Source organism: Branchiostoma belcheri, unplaced genomic scaffold, assembly GCF_001625305.1.
Source record: "Branchiostoma belcheri isolate BF01 breed outbred unplaced genomic scaffold, Haploidv18h27 scaffold132, whole genome shotgun sequence".
Taxonomy (NCBI): Eukaryota; Metazoa; Chordata; class Leptocardii; order Amphioxiformes; family Branchiostomatidae; genus Branchiostoma; species Branchiostoma belcheri.
In genome coordinates this window covers 158,477-183,272 of record NW_017802736.1, presented here as the reverse complement: position 1 = coordinate 183,272, position 24,796 = coordinate 158,477, and the positions used below count along the sequence as shown (strand labels likewise).

Genomic DNA, 24,796 nt, shown 5'->3' with positions numbered 1-24,796 from the left:
GTCTCGGGTGGAAATAAAGTTAAACATCAATGTATATGTATATTCTGACTATCGTCGATTAACTTCAAGTTTCAGTTAAAGACGAGGTCAAGTCACGCACGGTATAAGAAAATGTAGGTCACTAGCAATGACGCCCGGCTCTCCATAATGCCGACGGGATCGTTCCCCACTGGCCAGCCGGCGCCAATCTCGTGGAATTCCGGCCGAAACCCCCCGTAAGTACATATGAAATTATAAGAGGGTTTATGAGTGGAAATGGTCCGTTAGCCGTTCTTGATCGTCGTAACGTAACATGTGATATTAAAATAACATAATAGTTGTGCCTCGACTGATGGTCAGTTCTATAAATGCCCGGCTTGAGTTGAACTCAGAAATCTTCAACAAAGATTATCTCCATGCCGTTACAAAGGTTCAACCTCATCTGCCCTGATCTGCTGACTCGGCAGAGGAAGGTTAACCTGGTTGTGACCCTATGGCAAGCCCAGCTGGCTGACCTACTTATATTTCGGTACTGTAACTTTATACACAACTATCAATTATGTTTTCTGCCAAGACAGACACCGCTATTTGACAAGCAGAAGAATCCTAGTAATAGTTAGTTTTACTTCGAGCACTTAGCTTTCCTACACCCCTAGCAAATATCTGGACATACCTTTCTGCATACGGAATCGGAAACAACAAATGTCACAAAATCAAGACACTTCTCTACGCACCGTCACACGTGCAGTTTGGACAGAACATTAACAGATGACACTTGTGGAACCGCCTGATCTTCCTTTGCGGGTCGACTTGAGCCCTCTATAAGCTCGTTCTGCAGCTGTGCAGCCTTCTGACTATAATCTCCTAGACCATTGGTAACTCTGTGTGAAAGTGCCTTGTAACCATTAGACCACATCTACCTGTATTAGAGTTAACATACGGATCAATAAACATTGAAACGTTTCTTGTAATCTTCAAGTAGATCATACGGTGGCTAATGGACACTCCTCTGGCCGATGGGTATTACCTTGTAACGTTACCGTATTATTACCTGCTTGGAGATTACGTTTCTCGGTCATTTCAAGTTCCTATTCCTATCGGCATCAATGAATATTTACAACAGGAAGTAAATTACGGCAAACTTGTTACATTGCCCTAATTGCAATGTGCATGATAGATAAGGTTTGCACACAGGTTTTTACCAATGTCTTTGTCAATGTCAATGTCAATGTACAATTTCAAAGATGTACATCACGCAAGTGAGGTCAGTGTCCAGCCAAGCCTGTTTTTGCAGCATTACAGACTTTCATATACGGCTGTCATAAACATTTTTCTGACTAACTACAAAACGCGGTAGTAGATATCAACTTGCAGACTGTCTTACGTGTGCATGTTGGAACAGTAACTGGTCAGGTCATTTATCACCTTCACACACCGACCTGTCTGACATGACAAATTAACTGGTCATTTATCACCCTCACCACAATGTACAGCTGCAGAAACTGTTAAAAAGACCGTACCACTCTTTCTGCAATGCGGTGACCAATTGTTCTACTGTAGTGGCTCTAGCACATGGTAGTCTACATGTAAACTATGGTCTGTTTGTTCAAACACCTACCCAGACAAGCCCGTATCTGCGAAACTTGGGTTTGACAGCCTATCCCTCCCCTTACAGAATATACACACAGCAACAGGCTATTCTATGTACATTATGTATGGTTTTTGCGTATCGATCCAGAGCGCACGTAAACTTATGTTTGGTTTAAAAAAAATTGTCCTGCTTTCTAAAAGTCAACCACCGCTTGACCGGGCGTCTGAAATTTGCAGCGGCGAAGAAAAGGATCTCTTCGATAGATAATGAACACCGGTATCCAATGATGTTTGTTCCTATTGACTAGTATGTCCTTGTATGTCTTACAGATAGATTTTTCCGGGATTCACTTGCTGAAACTTATAGAGTCCATTCCAAGTCATAGCGCGCTTTTTAAAATTATATTTTCTCGTTGTTTTAAAATGATTTTAAAATATTACAAAGTTAAATATTATGAAATTAGTATAAAAATGTACTGAACTGAGATCTTAATTTCATTTTTTTTCTGGCGTTTTTGACCAGAGGAAAAAACGGGCGGACATTTTGATATGTTTCGGCGTTGTTTAATAGCACTGTGCGACAAAGATCCTTGAGTTTACAGCCATTTTTTGTGAATGCGTACCTATTTTTTCATTTCAGAAATATGGGAGAAGGATTGTACAAAAGAAAGCCCCCTATCCATGGCCGCGGCTCTTCCCTGCAGTCGGCCGAAGTTGGGTAGACGTCACAGGTCGACGTACACATGTGCTTCTGGCACCGAGTTACTGGTACCATGATAAGTTTGAATGAAGTTAGAATATGATCTAAACTGACAAAACCCCGCTTCTTTGCCTGGCGTCTAGGGGACGAACGATGTGCCTATGTCGGGAAGTGCGTCGTTTATCAAGATATTAAAATTGAATACATGTTGAATATAGTTTGCAAAATATGCGGCATTGTGTATGTTTGGACGTATATCTGTGGTTTAGCACGTAAGATCACGTAAGGCACCAGGAACCAAGGATTTTCTACAACCATGCTGCGTTTTAGGTCACTGACCGACCCTAGGGATTGTATCGGATATTTACCGGGGGAGGGCTGGTACGTGGAGGGGAGAGGCACAAAAATCGGGGTTGAAAGGAAGGCCATGGAAAACGCTTATGAATCCGTTGTACAATCCTATGTCTCTTGAAAATGTGGAAGGCTTCCCGGAAATGCGGGCGCACTTACAAACTGCACCGAATACTAGTATAGTATCAGTCATCACCCCTACAATTCTAGTGGTATCAGCCCAACTCCCCATAATTCCGTTCGACACTGTCGAAGCTGTCAACTTGCTTTGAGAAGAGCCTCGAAAACAAAAGGATTTTGCTGAACTAAGGCGAAGCAACGTTCGAGCTGTTAGCTATGGATGTTGTAGAGGACACAATGTGACCGAAAGCCTGTGGGTTGAGGGATCGTACAAAAACTCAACGTGTAACATGTCGTTTTGATGGAAATTTTCCGCGCACGGGCAAAAATGGTCCAATCTGTCATCTTTGCTCATCTTTGACGCCCCAAAAAATGGCGTGTAGAGATATAGAAAGAGCTTGGAAGTTTGCACGGATCTCGGGAAAATCAGAGGAAATTTGCCGGCGGAGGCGATTAAATCGTTAAGATATTAACACCCGCCCGATGCGCGGGAGACGACGACCCAAGGTGGTGTTCTGGCATGGCAGGACGGGGCGGTAAATACAGCTTGAAAGGCGGCCGACGTGACATAAAAAAGGCACTGGCTACATGTAAGTTTTGTTGACAGTACGATCACGCGTTGTTGGCCGAAAAAACTCTGGACGCTGACGTAACACATTATTACGTCTACACGTATTTGCTATTTGCAAAAGTACCGAAGTAACGGGTTTCTTTCTCAGCACTCGGTATACAGAGGTGAGGCGGCTTCCGTCCTAGATCTCCAGTGCCGAAGTTACGTCAACACTTGGTGTCCAGTGTCGGCGGCTTCAGCACTGGATCGGCAAATCAAACCTTGTCTTTAGAAAGGGTACCGAGATGCCGCCTTTGAACTCTAACACTTATATTTTCGACATCGTACCGCCCAGGAAGCAAATTACAATCGGGACGACAATGTGATCGGCAGGATTATACTGCAAGGCTCAGATCCTCACATTTTTACAGGCCTACGACAATCTCGTTTCCCGTCGGCTGAACAGACAATCACGTGACCCCTACCCTGATACTAATTATTCCGCCCCTTTACCCTCTGACCCTTCCTCCCTAACCCTCGTAAGGGTCATTCGTGGCTCAACCTTTCTCTGTACGGTCACATTTGTGACGATTGTGTGTGTTTGTCTGTGAAATAGACGGGAAACATAGTTCTCTTCCGAGCTTGCGAAGAAGAGAACTGTACTGTACGCCGCGCGGCCGACATAAGCACCAGAGGCCCAGTGCCGAAATGGTTTGAGAACTCGGCTTCCAGCGCCAAGAGTCACCGAGCACTGGAACGATCCAGTGAGGAACCCGTTACTTAGGGACTTCGGCACTGGCTATCCAGTGGTGAACGGCCTCCGAGCGCTGGCTATCCAGTGGTGAACGGCCTCCGAGCGCTGGCTATCCAGTGGTGAACGGCCTCCGAGCTCTGGCAAACGAGTGCTGAGTGGAAGTTAGCACCGAAAAACGAGTGCCGAGTCAAGATTCAGCTCTGGAATTCCAGTCCTGACAGTGTTTCAGCACTGGAACAAAGCCGTTTCTGCACTAGAATTCCAGTGCGGAGCTTTCTTCCGCACAGGGCCCCGAGTGTCGACACCACTTTTCCAGTGAGTTCCGCACTGGGCGGCCAGTGAGGAACCCGTTACTTCGGTACCCTTGCCACGTATTTGTTGCATATTTCAAGATGATTGGCAAACAGTAAAGTTCGTGTTACAGTAGTAACGTTACACTCGAGGTAGTGAGTACAAGGACCGCGGCGTACCGTATCAAATGGGTGCTGCTTTAAAGTGTTGACTATTTTATCTGTTCGCCGTATTTGTTTAGATTTTGTAACGTGTTAAAACTGTTACTTTGCAAGAAGTGAGGCTTGCCCGTTCGATCTTGACAGGACATACTAGTATGCTAGTAAAACTAGTAGTGTATGACGCGCCTCCTCAATAAATTGTAACGCTAAAACTGTTAAATGTGTAATTTTTCTTTAAAAGAGATGTCAAACAGCAAAGTGCTCCTCAACATTCAGAAAGTAACGTTCAGTGGGTCAACTACATGTAAATATAATTAAACATAATCTCGACACAATCTGACGGGAAACAAAAATTGAGTTGACGCTCGACACAATCTGACGGGAAACAAAAATTGAGTTGACGGACGGAAAAAAAGCTGACTAGAACTCTGATTATGTCGGTTTAAACCGACAGTACATTTTAATACAGTACCGAGAAACGCCACGGCTAAAAATTTTCCCTAGATCGCGAAATGATAAAAAATATTACAATCGGCGTCAAGTGTTGGTCTGCGTGGATCTTTGGTCACATTTTCGCCTAGATATGCTACACAAATAACACCGTGAACCAGTGCTTGTAAACTTGCCCCATTTTCAATGTTAACTGAGAAGTTCCATCTGTATCCAACTTATTTTAATGCCCGTATAACCTCGTACTGTAGCAGAAATTCTGGATTCTTTCTAAATTATATGTGTACGTGTATGAAAAGAATGATTTATCAACAACGGAATAGATAAACACAAAATCGTCGCCTGTGTTTTTTTAAAACATCATACTTGTTGTAACTTTGAATGTTGGCAGAGGACTAAAGGTGCCGATCTGTTAGACCAGAAGCATTGTACAGAGAACTTTCTGTCTAAGTAACAGCATGTATTTTTGTTCGTTTTTTGTATACTGTATATGTTACGGTGATGACCATCACCTTCAATTTTTATACAGTTTAGTATATAGTTATTATAAGCAAACTATAAACTGTAAAAAAATTAAGATGATGATCATCACCATAAAAAGTTAAGGTTGCTGAATTGTTTTCCGACATTACCGTCTGTGGTTATCAAGTTGTACATATTTCCATTTTTCCCAACCGGGTTATCAAGTAATAGTTGCATGCAATGGATGTAATGTTAATGTAAAACATGGCGTTATTCGTGATCATAGCAAAGAAACTTTAGATTGTGAATCTGTCAAAGCCAACTACATTCCTTTAGAGACTGTAAATATATATTGTTATGCACTTATGTTGTATAACTGTACATAACTACATTTTAGTCAAGTAATAGTTTCATGTAATGGGTGTAAAGTTGATGTACAACAAAGCGTTAGTCGTGATTATGGCAAAGCTGCTTTAGATTATGAATCTGTCAAAGCTAGCTACGACCGAAGACTGCATACGTAAATATTTATTCAAAGATATACTGAATTGAAATATTTATTTATTTATGTTATGTGTGTATTTTGTACAGAAATAAAAATGAAGTAAATATTTTGTAAGTACGGTACATGTGCGTCCAAGAATACGGAACTAGTGATATGATGTGCAAATACAAGAATACAAGAATTTAGAGCCAAAATGTGAAGTAAAGATTTATATCCAAGCAGATGCACAACTTTGGGCTTTTATACGACTTAACATGTCCTTCATTCCAAGATCCTTAAGACTGCTCTATGCTATTGACATCTAGCTCTCTATAGTACTGTTGCATTTAAGGGCTAATTTACACCATATGCCCTAGATTACATTGTGGACGTAGTGAGTAGATTACATTGTTAAGACTTCTCGTACTTGTAATCCTAGCAGAGTTTGTGTGAGCTAACCTGTAACACACGCTCATACATGTAACGTTACATGTACGTGTCTGCTGCTATCACCAGAAACATTTTGTAAATAGGTTACCTAAAATCACTTTATACCTTTATACCTGATATGACTTTTAGATTGTATTTTATCATGTATTATGAATTTTATACTCGGATTTTAAATGCGGATCTGTAAGCAATGACGCAATTCAGGTATTGATTTTATATTGTACCTGCTATGTCATTCATTGGTAATAATAAAATCTGAATCATTGCATAGATAACTCATTATATGTGCCCCCCTTCTCCCTCACTCTCTCTCTCAATTACTGGATTACATGAACAATTTATTATCCTCTTCACTAAGATCGCGACCATGATGGCACACTGCAACAGAAACAGCCGTTAAATTCAAAACACGAGACTGCTATTTAATCGAACCGTTTGCTGATAGAACGTCAGTTTACTGCAGTACGTACTGCTATGGTAGGTGTCGCTTCAGCCTCGTACCCAGAGTATTGCGCGCGTTCCCTGGGTACGAGTTACTTCCGCATTCACAAGGCAGTAAAAAAGCTATGAACAGGTGTGAACTTGCAGTTGGATAAGTTGTCCAGGTGAGGCCTTAACTTGTGATTTTTGTGACTTCTACTTCACAAAGATGATTGTAAGACCTTTATGGAGAAGATAGTGGGTCTATATTGCCGCCGGTTCCTATAATTCTGGCTAAAAGTGTAAAGTAAAAATCGTACTTCGTCGCACCTGTTGCCTTTACTCAGACCAGGTAGGTTGACTTGTTTTTCGGGACCCTTTCTGATGTAAACACACAGTCCAGAGGGCAAGAAGAGCTCCCTGCTATAAGAAAACTACAGTTTTATGTTACTATCAGACTGCTAAACGTCTAGGAAACGGATTGACGCCTGTTAGATTTGTTTTGAACTTGCGATGTTTGATAGTTTTGATACCGTTATAACTTGACAAAATGTGCACACGTAAGAACCTTATAGAAGCTTATAGTTTTCTATTTTCAGTGAATATGTTACGTTAGACTATGGAATGTAAGTTTTATCATGGCTGTACGGCTTAGATAGCTTGTAACTCTCCAAGCAGATCTTTTGGTGACGCAAGAAAGTATCAAACTGGCTTAACAAGTACTGGCAGAGAGTAATACGCCACCCGTGTAAAAAAAGTTCCGATGAAAAAAAAAGAGCATAAAACACGTCAAAAATAAGTCGCCGCCTAACCCCCATCTTGGAGGATATTGTATGGCGAGATAGCTTGGATTGTACAAATTCAGAAAGCCAGGGAAAAGGTAAAATATCGGGGGGGGGGGGTCAGGCGGATCGCTTCCATCTTGGTTACCTGGGAGACGGGGATTCCCCTGACTCAGGTACTTTCCAATGACATCAGCCGTTATGGAATGTGGCGTTCTAACTACAAAGTTAACCCCGTTTAAGAACTTTTCTCATAGTCATAGATCACGATCGGTCCTCCTACCAGTTATCGTAGACCACCCAGCCTATAGGCGAAATGTCAGGCAAGGGTACATCAGTATTTTGAAGAAGTAACAAGCAGTAGATATAGTATAAGCAATAGTAAAGCAGTAGTAAAGCCCTGAAATGTAGATGACAGATACATGTAACGTTACGGTTCAACCATGAATGTGGTCAATTGCCACTTTTTTTAGATATTTTTGTGTCATGTTTTTAAAGAATATTTGTGTGTCTATTTTCAAGCCGGGACTTGGGCTTTTGTTATATTTCAGTCCATACCATGGTATGGATGAAATATATTGTGTTCTCTGATGTTTCTTCTTCTTCTTCTTCTCCTCCTCCTGCCACACAGTCAAAGGGATTCAACTCAGCCATCATTCAGCCAAATGACTTGAAATTTGGCATGGAGGTAGAGTGGGCCAATACCCCCAGGTGTTTTTTTCATTTTTTTGATACATGCCTTTGAAAAATTTTTATGAAGGTTTTTTGGGGCATTTTCGCCAAAAAATGGATTTTTGGATCCTGAGCCCTGGTTTTACAACCAAATGATCTGACATTCGGTATAAGGGTACCTTGAACATGTGTCTACAGAATAGCAGTCACATATTTGGCATACACCACTTCCAAATGACTCATTTGGGGGACTTTAATGGCTATTTTCAGCAAAAAAAAGGGCCAAAAGTGCTATACCCGTTCCATGTTCTATCGAAAGAATGGCCGGTTCCATCCATGGAACACGTGTTCCATAGCGGGTTACCTGAGGTCACATTGCACCTAAGTGGTGAGTAATGACCCACACATTCAATTTGATGTGCCTAAGACCTTCAAAATGTATCAAATTTCATCATTGTTAGTATTTGCATACCTAGTACCTGTAATAAGATTGGTAAAGCTTTCGAGATTCAATGTGCTTGTTCTTGCATCTTTGTTCTCAATTACATAGCTCCTATATAATTCATTTATTTGAGAATCTTTGCCAGTTTTACACTGGGGTAAGTTTGGAATAGTCCACTTTTGCGTGGGAGGGAGATGGACTGAAATATGCTGTATTTGCTCCCAAGCAAATGTCGGTCTCTCTAGTTATATTTCAGTCCATATCATGGTATGGATGAAATATATTGCGTTCTCTCATGTTTCTTCTTCTCCTGCCAAACAGTCAAAGGGATTCAACTCCGCCATCATTCAGCCAAATGACTTGAAATTTGGCATGGAGGTAGAGTGGGCCAATACCCCCAGGCGTTTTTTTTTTTTCATTTTTTTGATAAATGCCTTTGAAAATTTTTTATGAAGGTATTTTGGGGCATTTTTCGAAAAAAAAATGGATTTTTGGATCCTGAGCCCTGGTATTACAACCAAATGATATGACATTCGGTATAAGGGTACCTTGAACATGTGTCTACAGAATAGCAGTCATGTATTTGGCATACACCACTTCCAAATGACTCATTTGGGGGACTTTTGATGGCTATTTTCAGCAAAAAAAGGGCCAAAAGTGCTGTACCCGTTCCATGTTCTATCTAAAGAACGGCCGGTTCCATCCATGGAACACGTGTTCCATTGCGGGTTACCTGAGGTCACATTGCACCTAAGTGGTGCGTAATGACCCACACATTCAATTTTATGTGCCTAAGACCTTCAAAATGTATCAAATCTCATCATTGTTAGTTTTTGCATACCTTAAATAAGATTAGTAAAGCTTTCGAGATTCAAAGTACTTGTTGTTGCATCTTTGTTCTCATATAGCTATTATTTAATTCATTTATTTGAGAACCTTTGCCAGTTTTGCACTGGGGTAAGTTTGGAATAGTCCACTTTTGCGTGGGACTGAAATAGATGGACTGAAATATGCTGTATTTGCTCCCAAGCAAATGTCGGCCTTTCTAGTTTGACCGTCGGATGTGTCACTGATAATGTAGGGAAAATTTGATCCCTTTGAAAAGATAGAAACGACCAACGTAAACAACCGGCTGCGGTGTCCATGGTGCCACCTATTCAGGCTGTCTGGGCTTTTGACATTCGCCAAACACGCCGGTGAAAAATGGCAGAGTGAGAGTATGAAAACAAGGACGTTTTGCATGCTAGCCTGGTGTTCAGCGCTCCACAAGATTCGCCACCCCGCCTGCAGTGCAATGTGAACCAGTCAGAATTGCCCTGAGGAAGGTGACAGACGGTCACCGAAACGGCGACTGTGAATAAATACTTGGTTGCGTAAAAGAGCCATCGTCCTTTTATTCAATCAGTCTCAGTGTCCGAGAGTTCTGAAGCCATGCTAATGTAATGTTCCAGGTAGCCATGGCCAGAGTTCCCATCTGACCCGGTGTGAGCACTAAGTCATCATGGCTGGGAGACTACAGGACAGGCAAACAGGTAAGGCTCTACCAGGATTAGATTAGTTAAAACTAAAGATATCAACTATTATGAATTTCTGATTGAAGAAAGTGTTACATTCTAAGATGTTTAATCATTGATTAAACATCTTAGAATGTAAGACTTTCTTCATTAAACTTAAATCTTGCAATAGGACAATGGGACTTAAACTGATGATTTCACAATAGTTTGATTTATTGCAAATACTGCAAACATATACAATACATATATCCGGACATAAAGCACATAATGTGCTTATAATGATCCTTTACTCATGAAACATAATCACAAAGTTGTGGTAACAAATGTGAACACAAAATGAATTGGCTGTAACATAAATGTGATAAATCAAATCATGCAGACAGTATACTACCTAGTGAAATGAAGTTGAACAATTTGAAACACATTGCTCACATAGTTAAGAAGTGCAACAGAAGCTTGGCACAGGTGGGAAGGGTGAAGGACTTACTACCACATCGGCAGAGAATAGCCGTAGTCAACGCCTTAATAATCCCACATATAGACTACTGCTGCTCCGTATGGGGAAACACAACACAGAACAAGTAGAAGTCGTAGACATCTTCCCTCCATGAAGGAGGTTGGTGTTGTTAGGGTTCTGTTTTATGTTATCGGATGTGTTCATTGTTATAGGTATGTTCAGGAGAAGATCAGGAATGGTTAAAACATGACAGCTGGGTTTAAATTTATTTGTACGTTATATGGCAATGAAGAAGGTGGGAGTTGTTTTCTGTTGAAAAGGATTAAACACAGACCACACTACCATAAAATAGGGGTGATAATGTAAAAATCCTTTAAAATAAAGCAATACAAATATACGACAACCTGCTATCATTAACAGCACTAACAGACCTATAATAAAACCAGCCAACCAACCATAGTGAAGAGGTGAGGTCAATGACCTCTCAAGCACCCCATTCAACCGGACTATATTTCCTGCAGACTCTGTCTAGGAGTAAAAATAGATTGGGCTGTCTCAGCCTGACCTGCCAGCTGGAGGTATATAAACAAAAACACTCTAGATCTGTCCCAACTTTTGGGTCAAACAGACCATCCTATTATGAAGTAGGGGTGAAAAATGAAAATCCTTTTAAATTAAGCAATAAAAATATACGACAACCTGCTAATGCACTCTAAAACGCAAAGAGACTCAACAACTACCCACATACCAAATATTATACCAAACGACCCACCAGATTTTCCAAACATTCAACACAAAAAGACCAACTTTAAACATATTGTAAATATCAAACGCTAACAGCTAGGAAGCCCAAATTTAAACCACTAAACCATGGTAATAACAACTACATGCTACCTTAATATCGCACAAACAGTCCATAACGCGCAAACAACAGAATAAAAAATTAAACTAGCAGTACCAAGGTCAATCACCAGGGGCTCAAAGTCAACCTACACAATCTCCAAGGCCCCATCCATCAATCTGCCAAATATCGTACAGTTCCTTCTCACCGATCTTCAGATATCAGACCAAACATGAAACGGAGTAAAAACAATACCCCCATTTTCATGGAGGGTAACAACATACGAAGACTACAGGTGGTCCAGAACAGGGCAGCAAGGCTAGCTCTTGGTTGTGATCGGGATGCACATGTGGACACTATGCTGAAGACATTTAGGATGGCTGACTGTCAGGGACAGAATCCAACAGAGAAGCCTTGTCACATTTAAACGTATCATGCTCACCAAACAACCAAAGGCCTTGTACGACAAAATCACATTCCAATCTGAGATCCACAAGTACAGCACACGTTCAACCAGCACAAACAAAATCAGACTACCAAAACCAAAATCAAACTCTCAGAAAAAGCGCTTTATGTACAGGATGTCACACACGTGGAATAACATAGGCAACTAGCAAAGTACTGGATTGTAAATAGTGAATTTGTGTAAAGTTTGCCATGTACTGTTAATTTTGTAATGTTTTTGTACGTTTGTAATATATGTATGTAAATATGAATGTGTAGACCACAGGAAGAATAGCCTCTTATGAGGCTAATTGTGGATCTGAATAAAACTGAAACTGAATTTGACCTATCGTACATGCATTGCTCATGCAGAGTTACAGAAGCCATCCACGAGCAAACTTAAATGGAAGGAGGAGGAACCCTTTCCGGTAAAGAAATCAAAGAACCGAATACTGAGGCTGATTCTGAAGATGGAATCAATAGAGTTAAGACCATTGTCCCCCTCCTGAGCCTCCCTGCCTCATTAACTGACAGCCCAACTTTCAAGTGTAATGTACACTTATTGGGTGGTTATTTTCTGACATTTCCGACAACTACTAAAGCACAAGGTCAAAGGCAAACTCTCTGCCTACATAATTTTTGTGAATAACTTGCTAATGTTATAATATTGATATAATAAGCACATCTAAATTTATAAACTTCAAGTGCCCGGCGGGACCCCTAGACAAACTTTTTTTTCAAACAAATTTGGTATGTATGTGTTCGTCAGTAAAAACTCTATAACATCCCATCGATCCCAGGTGTATTACTATTATCACAACAGAGATATTATCTAATATGTTCAGATTTTTGGCAAAAATCACATGCTTGCAATATTCATACAGGGTCAGCAAAGTCTTGGAAATGTTGTGCACTCTGGGCCCGACACAGTGTTGTAGAACAACTTGTCTACTTTCTATAAATGTGTTCAGTAACTCAAAAGAATGTTGTGTGTGGATGCGCTTTTAGGGCAAAAATAAGATTACAAAAATTGAACTTCTGGCTTCTTATGAACTGAAATCTGATCACTTTGTTGGGATAAGTCAATAATACAGCCAATTATCTTGTTGACATAGCATGTTCCTTGTTGGGGACCAGACTACCTGAGGAGAACAATAGGCAGTTCACGGCTTGTCCACACCTTTACCTGCTAGAGCCAGACAGTCAGCTTGGCTTGGTTTATCAGCAATAAACAACCACTGTTTCAAGGTTCCAAGTACTAGTACATTGTAAGACTAGAAAAAGACTACTTTATCAAAAATCTATTTCTTGATCCAACATACTCTGCAACAACATAACATCAAAAATTATAATTATAATTTGGTTGGCGCAAGCTTTTTAACAAGTTGATTACACTGACGCACTCACTATCCAGTTTATCGTCTGTTGTTCCCCGACGCAAAAGGGTTCTATAGAGCTGCTACAACTTACCAAAATTCGAAAGAAAGTGTGTGAAAGGTTTTACCTATGTCAAACCAATAGTCTAAACATTAGTATATATATTAGAGTACTCTACTAAATCCTGTAATGAAAATTCAGAAAAATCCAGAAAAACATGGAGGGTTATCAGACTTTTGATTATCAACAGTACCCCTGGTGTTTATGATAAATATACTCAGGTTCTCCTTTACTAAAGTCTCTGAGTGTTATAGGTTTATTCCTTGTCAGGCTATTTGCAATGAAAATGTAACATTTGACAGAACAATCGACCAGTGTGTAATGTTGAGCTCTGGGAATCACACAAATTAGAAACACTAGACATATGGAATCCTTTGTCAATTATAATACACATCTAGCACTGTTCCCAGACAGCCAAACATTTCACACTCCACAGAGGCCAGGTATCACCTCACCTGGTCCACCGGCACCCCTCTTGCAATGTTTTCACACTGGGCAGGGTCAGGGCAATTATCAAACAATAGGAGAAATCTGGAAAATTCAGGGTCAAAGGTTGTATCTATGTGTTGCTAAGGTGGGCGACGCCCAAATTGCTGGGGGTCGTGAAATGGTCTTAACTCTACTGAGGAGAATCACATGAAGAAGGTAAAAATAATTCAACAAACTGCTATAGAGCCTACGTTGCATCATAGGTTGCCATACGTTCTATGTAGTCTAGGTGTTTAATAGACTGCGAAATCAAGACATGAAACACATGCCTCAAATAAGTAAGGCTCCAGGTTCACACGATTTTTCGGTAGTAGTCACTACCTAACGTAATCTCGCTAGAGTTACGGTTACAAACACCTGACCATGGCCAGTGATTACTACCAGCAAATATGAATTTTTATCATAATGTGTTCACATCTTTTTGCATTTTGGCGCCTGGCTGTAGTAGAAAAAGCCTGACTAGAAAAATCTATGTAGATTACTTTTGCATTTGATCGAAATTTGATACCGGAACTGTCCGGAAATGACCATTTCGTGCGGAGGGGAGGTGGGAAGGAAAACCGCCATGTATACCTCGTCACAAAGCCAGGCGCAGATTGCGCACTCCCAAGTAGCTCCATCGGGAAAGAGACACTGTGGCAATGTTTGAGTCCGTACATTGCGGAGTCGAATCCCGGTATGGAACTTTTTTTCAAATTTTCTTTTTAGCACTCGCTGTTTTGCTTTTGATATTCGAAAACTAATTTTTCGAGTTTTTGAAATTCTCTTTTTTATATCCGCTGTTTTACTTTTTAACATTAAATTTGAAAAAAAAGTTGTTCTTACTTATTGTTCTTTCCGTTATATGCGCTAGTGATGCCTGAAATAAAGATATAATAACTTTCTGTCACCTGCAAAATCTCTTCTACCACACTTTTACTTTGTTTCCTTTTAAAGTATTAAGATACGTCATTTGAGACAAAAATCTTTTTAGATCAAAATTATTTACTCTACATCTCCCTAGCCTATTCATGTCTAGGGTGACAGGTATTTGTGACATATATATCTACTGTATAAAGTTATCTTCGAGCAGATGCAGGGTGGCATATGTAAGATGTACAACATGTCACAGTGATAGCGCGCCAAAATGCCACTTTTTTTAAAAATCGCTTGTTGTTGTTTTTCAGGAGAGCGCGTGTTCATTATCCATGCGGGCGAAGACAAGGCCCAGTTTGTGGAACCACTTGTCCATGCTCTTCAAGACGAAGGCCTGTCCCAACAAGACGTCTTCTACGACGGGTGGTCCATTGAAATAGGTGAAAGCATCCACGACAGGATCATGTCCACCTTGGCCAGTGAGAGTCTGGAACTCGTGGTGACGGTGTTGAGTCAAAACACGCTGAACCACAGCTGGCCCAAACTGGAGCTGGAGACGGCCCTCAGGCACAACAAGCAGCTCTTCCCCGTCTGGCTAGACGACAACCAGGACGACTTCCAGGAGTTTAACGGAATGGTCGGGAAATACTGCCCAACGTTAAAGTCCATCCGAGGGTACAAGGTGCCATGGAGCAGAGCCAGGGAAGAGGTGGGGAAAGTCGCCAGGGAGATCGTGTCAAAACTAAAGAAAAGGGACGAACCAGGTGTGTAGATCTGTGAACTCGTGCACTTTGATGTAATTGTTTATGAGATCTTTGAACTTTCCTTGTCCGTATTCGCATAATTGGTATCTGTTGATATTCCACCTGCCATGGATTATAAACATTACATGTATCAAAGTCCCATGATGTAAAGCACTGGAATTACAGAATATCCTCATTAATTATGCAAATTAAGTCATCATTTGCATAATTTGCCTCCAATAGTGTAGATCTCTGCCTAAGCTACCCACATACCAAAAATTATAAAAATACATTGTTCCTATGTGAATTTATCTGCTCTGAATGTTTCGCCAGAACTCCCCCCCCCTGCAGTTCAAGAACAAGCTGCTAAGGGTACCAAACCCACACCACTTATTAACTGACAGGAAAAGCTACGAGGAAGCCCAAAATTGACATTGACCTTTGCCTATCCAACACCTACCCACATACCAAATATCATTACAATCCATCCAAAGGTTCAAAAGTTATGCTGGCCGCAAATGGCCGGAAACACAAACACACAGACAGACAGACACACAGACAGACACGCCAAAAACAATAACTCCTTTTTCATGGAGGTAAAAACTATGTTACGAAAAACACTATGTCACGTGATAGTGTGGACAGGAAAACAGATCATCTACTGCGTAATCATCTGCGATGACCACGTGACATTGAAACAGTACCACTTTTAGTGGGGGTGTCAAAAATTATGTTTTGTATTTTTCTGTTCAAATTTCATTTATACCTTTTTAATAATGCTGTATGTACAAAAAAATTCAAAATATACAATACGTTTTTCGATAGATAAATACTACAAGTCTTAACACTACTGTTAGTGTCCTGTCCCCCGTACGGTCCAAAAGTGGGTTGTTATCTGAATAACCGCCCACGTTTTAGGTTATGGCCTGATAACCCATCACTGGACGAAAACCGACGTTTGCGGGTCGTATACTCCCGTACACACGCCCGGAAATTCCAAATATACGGACATTTGCAGGTGTGTGCGACCCCTACACTTGGCGTGTGCAGGCCTGCACACGGCCCGGATATGAACCACTCAGGTGTCCGGGCCGTGTACGGGCCTGCACACGTCATTATCAGCCCGTGTACGGGTCGTACACACCCGCACACGCCCCCCCCCTCCAATATGCCTTTTGTAATGTAAAGCAGCATCATGGCCCTTTATTCCCCCTTATTGTTTCCATAATTTTGTTTTCTTTATTAATTGTACATGGTGCTTGGGCTTTGTGAGTTTCCTTAAAGTGTTTGCATTTTGTGCGCCTCCAAAATTTCCAGTGTTCTTCGGCCGGTCTTTCAGCTCAGCTGAAACAAATTGTAGGTCTCGACCTTCGTCCTTCTGTGTCTTGCCTTTAGACTCAGCTAGTCACGGGAGCAGATTAGTCTCGTATGGGCACCAGTCGTTAGAAGCCGTCCCAAGCCCTTCTTGCCTAGTCTCCAAACACGCTAGCCACGACAGAATCCAAGAGCAACATATAATGCACCCGACCGGCTTGTGGTGCCACGGGCAGTCGCAAGTAAAAGACCGTGCGCAGGCGAGTGATAGACCGGACCTACTAAACTACCATGCGCCAAGGAACATTCTGCGTTGTGTAACAAGCCTCGCTGAGGCTGCGACCCACGGGCCGCACATCTTGTGCCACAGCACGGCCTTGAGTCGGGACACAGCGGATAGTCGGGAGGGGTGTACATCGGTCCTCTGGTCCGGTCTATAACTCTCTTGCACGCGGACTATCACTCGCCTATGCCCGCAGCCTGGCTCCCATGATCCTGGCTACCGGCTGTCCAAAGAACGAGGCATACTCTGACGTTCACAATCTTCCCAATCAACCTCAGCCTGGAGAGTAGTCTTGTCCCAGTTCGTCTTGCCAGTGTCCCACGGCGTTCTTGTCTTGAAAACTGCTCCAATTTACGTAGAATGACGCAATACCGATATGTTGATGATGAGATATGACACAATCTCTCACCATGGAGCTTTTTTACATCCGTGCTCTTACTAAGTTCCAAGCGTGTTGCTTGTATCCAGGATAGTTGTATGATAATGCACGTTCCACAACCAGGCAAGTAACGGAAATATTTCAAAAATAATGACTCGAGCGTTGATTGGCCCCCTTTTCAAACCCCAACAAAGAGAAATGCATGCAATTGGCTGGTCTGGTTTACAGGTCACTGCAGGAATAATGATACAAAGAGTTGTGAAATGTCCCGCTTGTCTATTGTGTAAAAGTTGTATGCACACTAATAAAAAACATAGGCTATAAAATTGTCTAATAGGAATGTTATCATCAACACATAATTTGCAGTTTACCTGTGTAATGTTTTCAACTACGTGTTCTTTAAGTTCCAAAAAATTAAATATAACCAAGGAAGTTAAACCTCTCTTATCAAAAAACAAACAAGGTAAATAAGACTCTGACCATGACACCACAATACACATCTGACAACAATGTAGAAGTAAATCGTGCATCTTTTGTCTCTTCCAAAAATATTATTTTTTACACTCAAGTGGGCTGATATTTGAAAAACACTAAGCCGGTCCCTCACATCACCAACGAAAACGACCATGTTTGCAAAGGTGAAATATGTCAAGATCGAAGGTTCCCAATAGCCTAGTTTGGTAAAATTCTGATCAGTAATTGTGTTTTTTTTACCACTGTAGATCCGATATAGTGCCGGTATAATTAGGCGTTAATATATGCGGGGAGACGACGGACGACACAAAGAAATCTGCTCATTGTTCATAGCAAGGGTTATAGTTACAAATATAAACTTTGGGATACACTTATAGTTATACCACATTCATAACAAGGACGTTATATCATAACCTAGTTGAAGCTCCGTGTTCATATAAAATCCTTGTTTCGAGCTTTATATATCCTTCTAGATTCTTTAGCAGAGTTTATATAATGTCCTTGGTTTATATAAGCCTGGCGTGGCCCAAAAGTCAACCAGACTGTGCCGAGGGCATCGGCCTCCAAACAACATTTATTCTATTCACCGACTTTCCCGCTCTTCTTTCACGCGGCCTTTGAAAACACATGTGCACCTCTCAATTCACGCATTTGCGAAACGATCTACATGTATGGTGACCCCTCATTGTTTGGCAGTACTTGCGACGTGTGACGTGTGCAGGCCCGTATATTCCCGTACACACGACTAATTACCAGGTGTCCGGGCGTGTCCGGAGGTATCACAGACCTGCACACGCCGTGGCTGATATTTCCTGCGCACACCCGGACACACCCGGACACGCCAAGTTTCATGGGACGTGTACAGGTCCGGAAACGTCCGGATATCTTGGTTTTCGTCTAGTGCATGGGAAATGGAGTCTTCTGATTGGTCGACGGCTACAGGCTATATGATAATCAGTATTATTAAATAAGGACGTCAGTAAATGTGCAACGTCATTCTCACAAAGGTCACCAACCATGCCTCACGCGTGCGACATCTGTACCTGTAGCAAAGAGTTCAGTCGTGCGTTTTAGGTGGGTCTCACACGGTCGCACATATTCGCAGAAAACTATGACAACTTGACAAGGATCTAACAAAGTATGGCCTGTATCTCGTATAAAATCCTCACGTAAACTTGTACCATGTGTCTGGGGCTCCATGTCTATGAAATATAACGTCCACCTCTCAAAACTAACTTCTTTTGGAATACGGACCAAATGTTGGTCATTTAACATTAATCTTTGACGATGTTTTTAGGGATAACACACCCCCAATTTAATTCTGTTCATATTTTTTTCAGATACAGATGATGTCCCTATTGAGATCCTATTGAGAGGACCGAAGATGGTAAAGTCATATAAAGACGCTTGTCACCAGGGAAAGGTCCGTGTTTACAGTACACGGGCAGATGTGGTGGGCCAGTTCAGGTCGGGGAAAACCTGTTTCATCAACAGGCTGATTGGACAACCCGTCAAGAAGGACGAACCAATCACGGACGGGATACAGATTACGTCAGATGTACAAACCAAGACATGGAAGAAGCCAAAAGGTAGCAATCCGTCGTTATGTCATTTTTGTCATGGTTAACATATTCAACAGCCTTTTACTTGTACTGGCGAGAACAACTTGGGTAGGCCCAGCTTTATAGCCCGGTTTTGGACTGTCCCATTTGTTTCTACAGTGCTTACGTCACACTAAGAAGTTTATTTTAAACTAATTTATTTCAAACTAATCAATTTGCTCTTATAAAACGTATTGATTAATTCGACCTTCTTGCAGAAGAGCCTGACGAGTTTGGTGCTGGTATGGCAGGACTGTTGATGCAGACAAAGCCAGATGCTGAAACGTCAGCAGGTGATACGCAATATCTTACTAAATATACAATGTCTGCCATTTCTTTATAAAGAGCTGATTCCCATTTTTCTTTAATCTTGACATTATTTTGATTGCTACATGATTATTAGAAGCAACCTCCAAAAATTCTCTCTCTCTCTCTCTCTCTCTCTCTCTCTCTCTCTATATATATATATATATATATATATGTGTGTGTGTGTGTGTGTGTGTGTGTGTGTGTGCGTGTGTGTGTGCGTGACTTAATGTAATGTAATGCCACCAACACAATGCAATACTCATATCCACCTGAGCGAAGTGAGGAAAGTCATGTAAAGTGTTTTTTCCAAGGGCACAAGTGGCATGTCAGGACTCGAACTCGGGACCTCTTGGTCGTTATGACCCCATATTTATTTCTCCAGCTGCAGAGGTGGGACTGAAGAAAGCACCAGTGATAATGACTGAAGAACAGTTACATGTAAAGCTGGAACGACCGGCCTTGCAAGCTGTAACTGGGAAAACCAGCGCGGACTCGGAAGAACCCGATGAGAAACCCGAAACTTCGGCGAGCTCTGTCATTCCAGACAATGTTGCAAAAAGAATGAGAAAGACAGATTTCACAGAGGACGAACTCGGAACTGCTGAACATCCACGTGTGTCTCTCTGGGATTTCGGCGGCCAGGCGACCTACTATGGGACCCACCACTGCTTCATCACCCACAGGGGAATCTACATCCTCGTAATGTCTCTACTGCAGAAACTCTCGGAAGATGTACCTGATCTGGACTACAAGGCGTCAGTGGACAACCTGAGAACTGGAGGCGGTATGTCCTAATGTTTGTCTCCATTTATCTTCCCAAGATGTCTGATGCTGCCCATTTTGATTACTCTGTGGTTTCTCACATAAGCGAGACCAAATCATCAATTCATGAACATATTGTGACTCATATACTGTCTAGATAGTAGTTTGTAGTAAGAAATGTAATAAGATAGTTTAGTTTTGTACTATTGTTGTATTACTGCCACACATTGTACCATGTACGATTGTCGAGCAATACAAGTTAATTCATTCATTCTTCAGCTATTATAAGGCAGCAATTCCAACATTGTGTCCAAGTGCACTCTATGGCTCGTCTGATTTGGTATCTTTTAGCTTAATAGTAAGTAAATAAGTGCAATTCCTATTAAATGCTTTTTTAACTTCAATTAATTAATTTCTTTCCCCAGACTACCTGGACCACTGGCTCAATTCAATACGATCTCACACTCTACAACATAGCACAAAACAACCTCCAGTCACAGGACAGCCTCTAGACACAGGACAGCCTCTAGTCACAGGACAGCCTCTAGTCACAGGACAGCCTCCAGTCACAGGACAGCCTTCAGTAACAGGACAGCCTCTAGACACAGGACAGCCTCTAGACACAGGACAGCCTCCAGTCACAGGACAGCCTCCAGTCACAGGACAGCCTCCAGTCACAGGACAGCCTCCAGTCACAGGACAGCCTCCAGTTAGAGGACAGCCTCCAGTAACAGGAAAGCCTCCAGTCACAGGACAGCCTCCAGTCACAGGACAGCCTCCAGTCACAGGACAGCCTCCAGTCACAGGACAGCCTCCAGTCACAGGACAGCCTCCAGTCACAGGACAGCCTCCAGTCACAGGACAGCCTCCAGTCACAGGAAAGCCTCCAGTCACAGGACAGCCTCCAGTCACAGGACAGCCTCTAGACACAGGACAGCCTCCAGTCACAGGACAGCCTACAGTCACAGGACAGCCTCCAGACACAGGAAAGCCTCCAGTCACAGGAAAGCCTCCAGTCACAGGAAAGCCTCCAGTCACAGGGCAGCCTACAGTCACAGGACAGCCTACAGTCACAGGACAGCCTCCAGACACAGGGCAACCTCCAGTCATAGGGCAACCTCCAGTCATAGGGCAGCCTCCAGTCATCATAGTCCTTACACACAAAGACAAGGTTACTGACAAGGTAAATGCTTGTTCATGTCAATTGTTATCATTCATCCTTTCCATCCTTTGTGTTTGCACTTAGGTTAACGTTATATGCAAAAAGGCAGGTAAAGAGAAAAATAGGTCAGAAACATTGTGGCTGAATGGGTGGAGAAACAATGTAGAGCATGACTCCAGTAACTATAATATTTTAAAACGTATTCTTCCAGGAAGACGTTGAGACGTATATGCAGGAGATTCTCAGCCATATCACCGGAAAGGCTGCAGGAAAACTCGTTATGCAAGACCAGATATTTGTAGTAGATAATACTGCCGAGGGCAACGAATTTGACGAGCTTCGTAACTTCGTCCGCCAAGTTGCAAAAGGTCTGCCCCACATGGGTGAAGAAATCCCCATCTCATGGCTACATCTCAACTCCAAGCTGAGGAAAATGAGGAAAGAGGAGGGTCCGTTTTGCAAGTTCCAAGAAGTAGCGGAACTGGCCCGAGATCCTGACATCAACATCACCGACGAGCGCACCCTCGCCTTGGTTCTCACATTCCTCCATGATCGCGGTGACATCATCTTCTTTGACGAGCCCAGTCTCCGTGATGACGTCACCCTGCAGCCACAGGTGATGATTGACGTCTTTAAGAGTATCATCACAGTTCTTGAGTACCAACAGGACCGGAAGAAGGACCAGGAAATGAAGAAGATGTGGGAGAGACTGGAACAAGAAGGAGTTCTCAGTGACAAGCTGCTGACAGAGATATGGAGAAGGAAGGATCTGGATCTGGAAAAGGAAAAAGGAGCATTTCTGCTCCGACACAAAACCTTCCTGAAGGCGCTTATGGAGAAGTACTATCTCCTTTGCAACGCCACCCATCTCAGTGACACCACTGACGAGCCCCAACACGAAGAGATATATTTCGTGCCCGCGCTCCTCAAATGCGAGAGGGACGACAACGAACTATATCCCAACAACATGTATCTTTGTCTACAGGCACTGTACATCGTATTCAGTGAGAAGTTTCTGCCCGGTGGCATGTTCAGCCGACTCCAAGCCTTGTGTGTGCGTAGGCTCGGACTGAAGAGGTCTCGCGTCTACGCAGGTTGTGCTCGTTTTCCCACGGACGATGACGGACAGGCCTTCGTCGTCACCAAGGTGAACCACTTCTTAAAGGTAGAGCTTCTGTCGTCTTCTAACGTCTTCACAGAAGGCCTGCGAGTCAGGAAGTTCCTGAGTAGCGCCCTGTTTGAGATCAAAGAGAAGTGGATCCCCTGTATCCAATACGACCTGTGCTACTCCCAGAATGAGGAGACAAGAGACAACCCTGTATTTCGGGCATTGTCATCCGAGGATGGGTCACTGAAACAGTTTTGGAGGTAAGAAGAGATTCTCGAGAAGGGGCTGCACGAGCTAGCTCCATGGAGGAGCTCTGCAGAGCTCCTCCATGGAGGTTGCTCGTTCAGCCCTCAGCTCTGCAGAGCCCCTCCATGGAGGTTGCTCGTGCAGCCCTCCGCGATACCCCCGCAGAGCTCTGCGCCAAAACAAGCCAATTCGTTGGTTGGCGTCACGGGTTCAGTTCTCTATAGAGCTCTGTAGATATCAAGTCAATTCAATGTGAGTAGTAGGCGATATACAGCCAGTACTGTGTCACAAATAAAGACTTCGTCACGCAACTCTGCGCAACACGGAGAGCTCTGCGCCCTAACAAGTCAATTCGTTGGTTGGCGTCAAGGGTTCAGTTTTCTATAGAGCTCTGTGAGTAGTAGGCCATATACAGCCAGTACTGTGTCACAAATAATCAAACCATCAAACCGGGCTATAGAACTCAGCTATTTAAGTTGATGAATTCCAAAAACCTCTGAGTAGTTGGTTTTGGTTTAAGGTCTGTTTTCTACAACCAAACATTTTCTTTCCACACCTCTCTGGCAAGATTTACAACCGCAAATCAGGCCCATTTTAATATATAAGTTTAGGGCACTACAGAAAGTACGTTGTTACAGTCATTTCTTTACATAGTAAGTTGACCTATAACTCTTTAGAAAACAAGAACACTATTCGGAGAGACAACATCGTTTCTCCATACAAAACAAACATGCTTTTTTCACAGAATTTTGTAGTGTGATCGGTCAAGCAGTGTGCCACCCATTGTCCTGTATTTTACAACCAACATCCGTCCTAATCGAGACGGCCACCCGCGCACGAAACAAGTCATGCACAGTTGTGAACTAGGTGTGAACGTGCCATAATCCAAAAGACAAAAGAGTGCAAAAACTTCAATGAGCGATTCATCATGACCAAGATTTCAAAAGAGGAAAGTGCCATCCTGATCTCATGTTGTGTCGTGTAGACGCACAGACAGTTCTGCATATCAGCCTGTATATAGAGGGCCAAATGATTAGTGGTTAGGCGAATTTACCTGTTTTGAGCGCCGCGGTGCGCAAAGAGGTGAAAGCAAAACTGAACCATGACGCCAACCAAATAATTGACTTGTTAGGGCGCAGAGCTCTCCGTGTTGCGCAGAGTTGCGTGACGAAGTCTTTATTTGTGACACAGTACTGGCTGTATATCGCCTACTACTCACAGAGCTCTATAGAAAACTGAACCCGTGACGCCAATTAACCAACGAATTGACTTGTTAGGGCGCAGAGCTCTCCGTGTTGCGCAGAGTTGCGTGACAAAGTCTTTATTTGTGACACAGTACTGGCTGTATATCGCCTACTACTCACATTGAATTGACTTGATATCTACAGAGCTCTATAGAAAACTGAACCCTTGACGCCAACCAACGAATTGACTTGTTAGGTCGCAGAGCTCTCCGTGTTGCGCAGAGTTGCGTGACGAAGTCTTTATTTGTGACACAGTACTGGCTGTATATCGCCTACTACTCACAGAGCTCTATAGAAAACTAAACCCGTGACGCCAACCAACGAATTGACTTGTTAGGGCGCAGAGCTCTCCGTGTTGCGCAGAGTTGCGTGACAAAGTCTTTATTTGTGACACAGTACTGGCTGTATATCGCCTACTACTCACATTGAATTAACTTGATATCTACAGAGCTCTATACAAAACTGAACCCGTGACG

General features: G+C 42.5%; 1 protein-coding gene across 1 annotated transcript in view; it reads left to right on the top strand.

The window, feature by feature from the left end:
- Positions 1-6,875: 6,875 nt before the first annotated feature.
- The window catches only part of LOC109464114, a 23,860-nt gene continuing 5,939 nt past the window's right edge, over positions 6,876-24,796 (top strand). The window contains exons 1-8 of the mRNA XM_019761048.1: positions 6,876-6,947; positions 10,110-10,190; positions 15,007-15,459; positions 19,229-19,477; positions 19,708-19,782; positions 20,181-20,582; positions 20,986-21,743; positions 21,934-23,090. Of these exons, the coding sequence (XP_019616607.1) occupies positions 10,160-10,190; positions 15,007-15,459; positions 19,229-19,477; positions 19,708-19,782; positions 20,181-20,582; positions 20,986-21,743; positions 21,934-23,090 (3,125 nt within the window). The 5' untranslated portion in view covers positions 6,876-6,947; positions 10,110-10,159. The remainder of the gene's footprint in view (positions 6,948-10,109; positions 10,191-15,006; positions 15,460-19,228; positions 19,478-19,707; positions 19,783-20,180; positions 20,583-20,985; positions 21,744-21,933; positions 23,091-24,796) is intronic.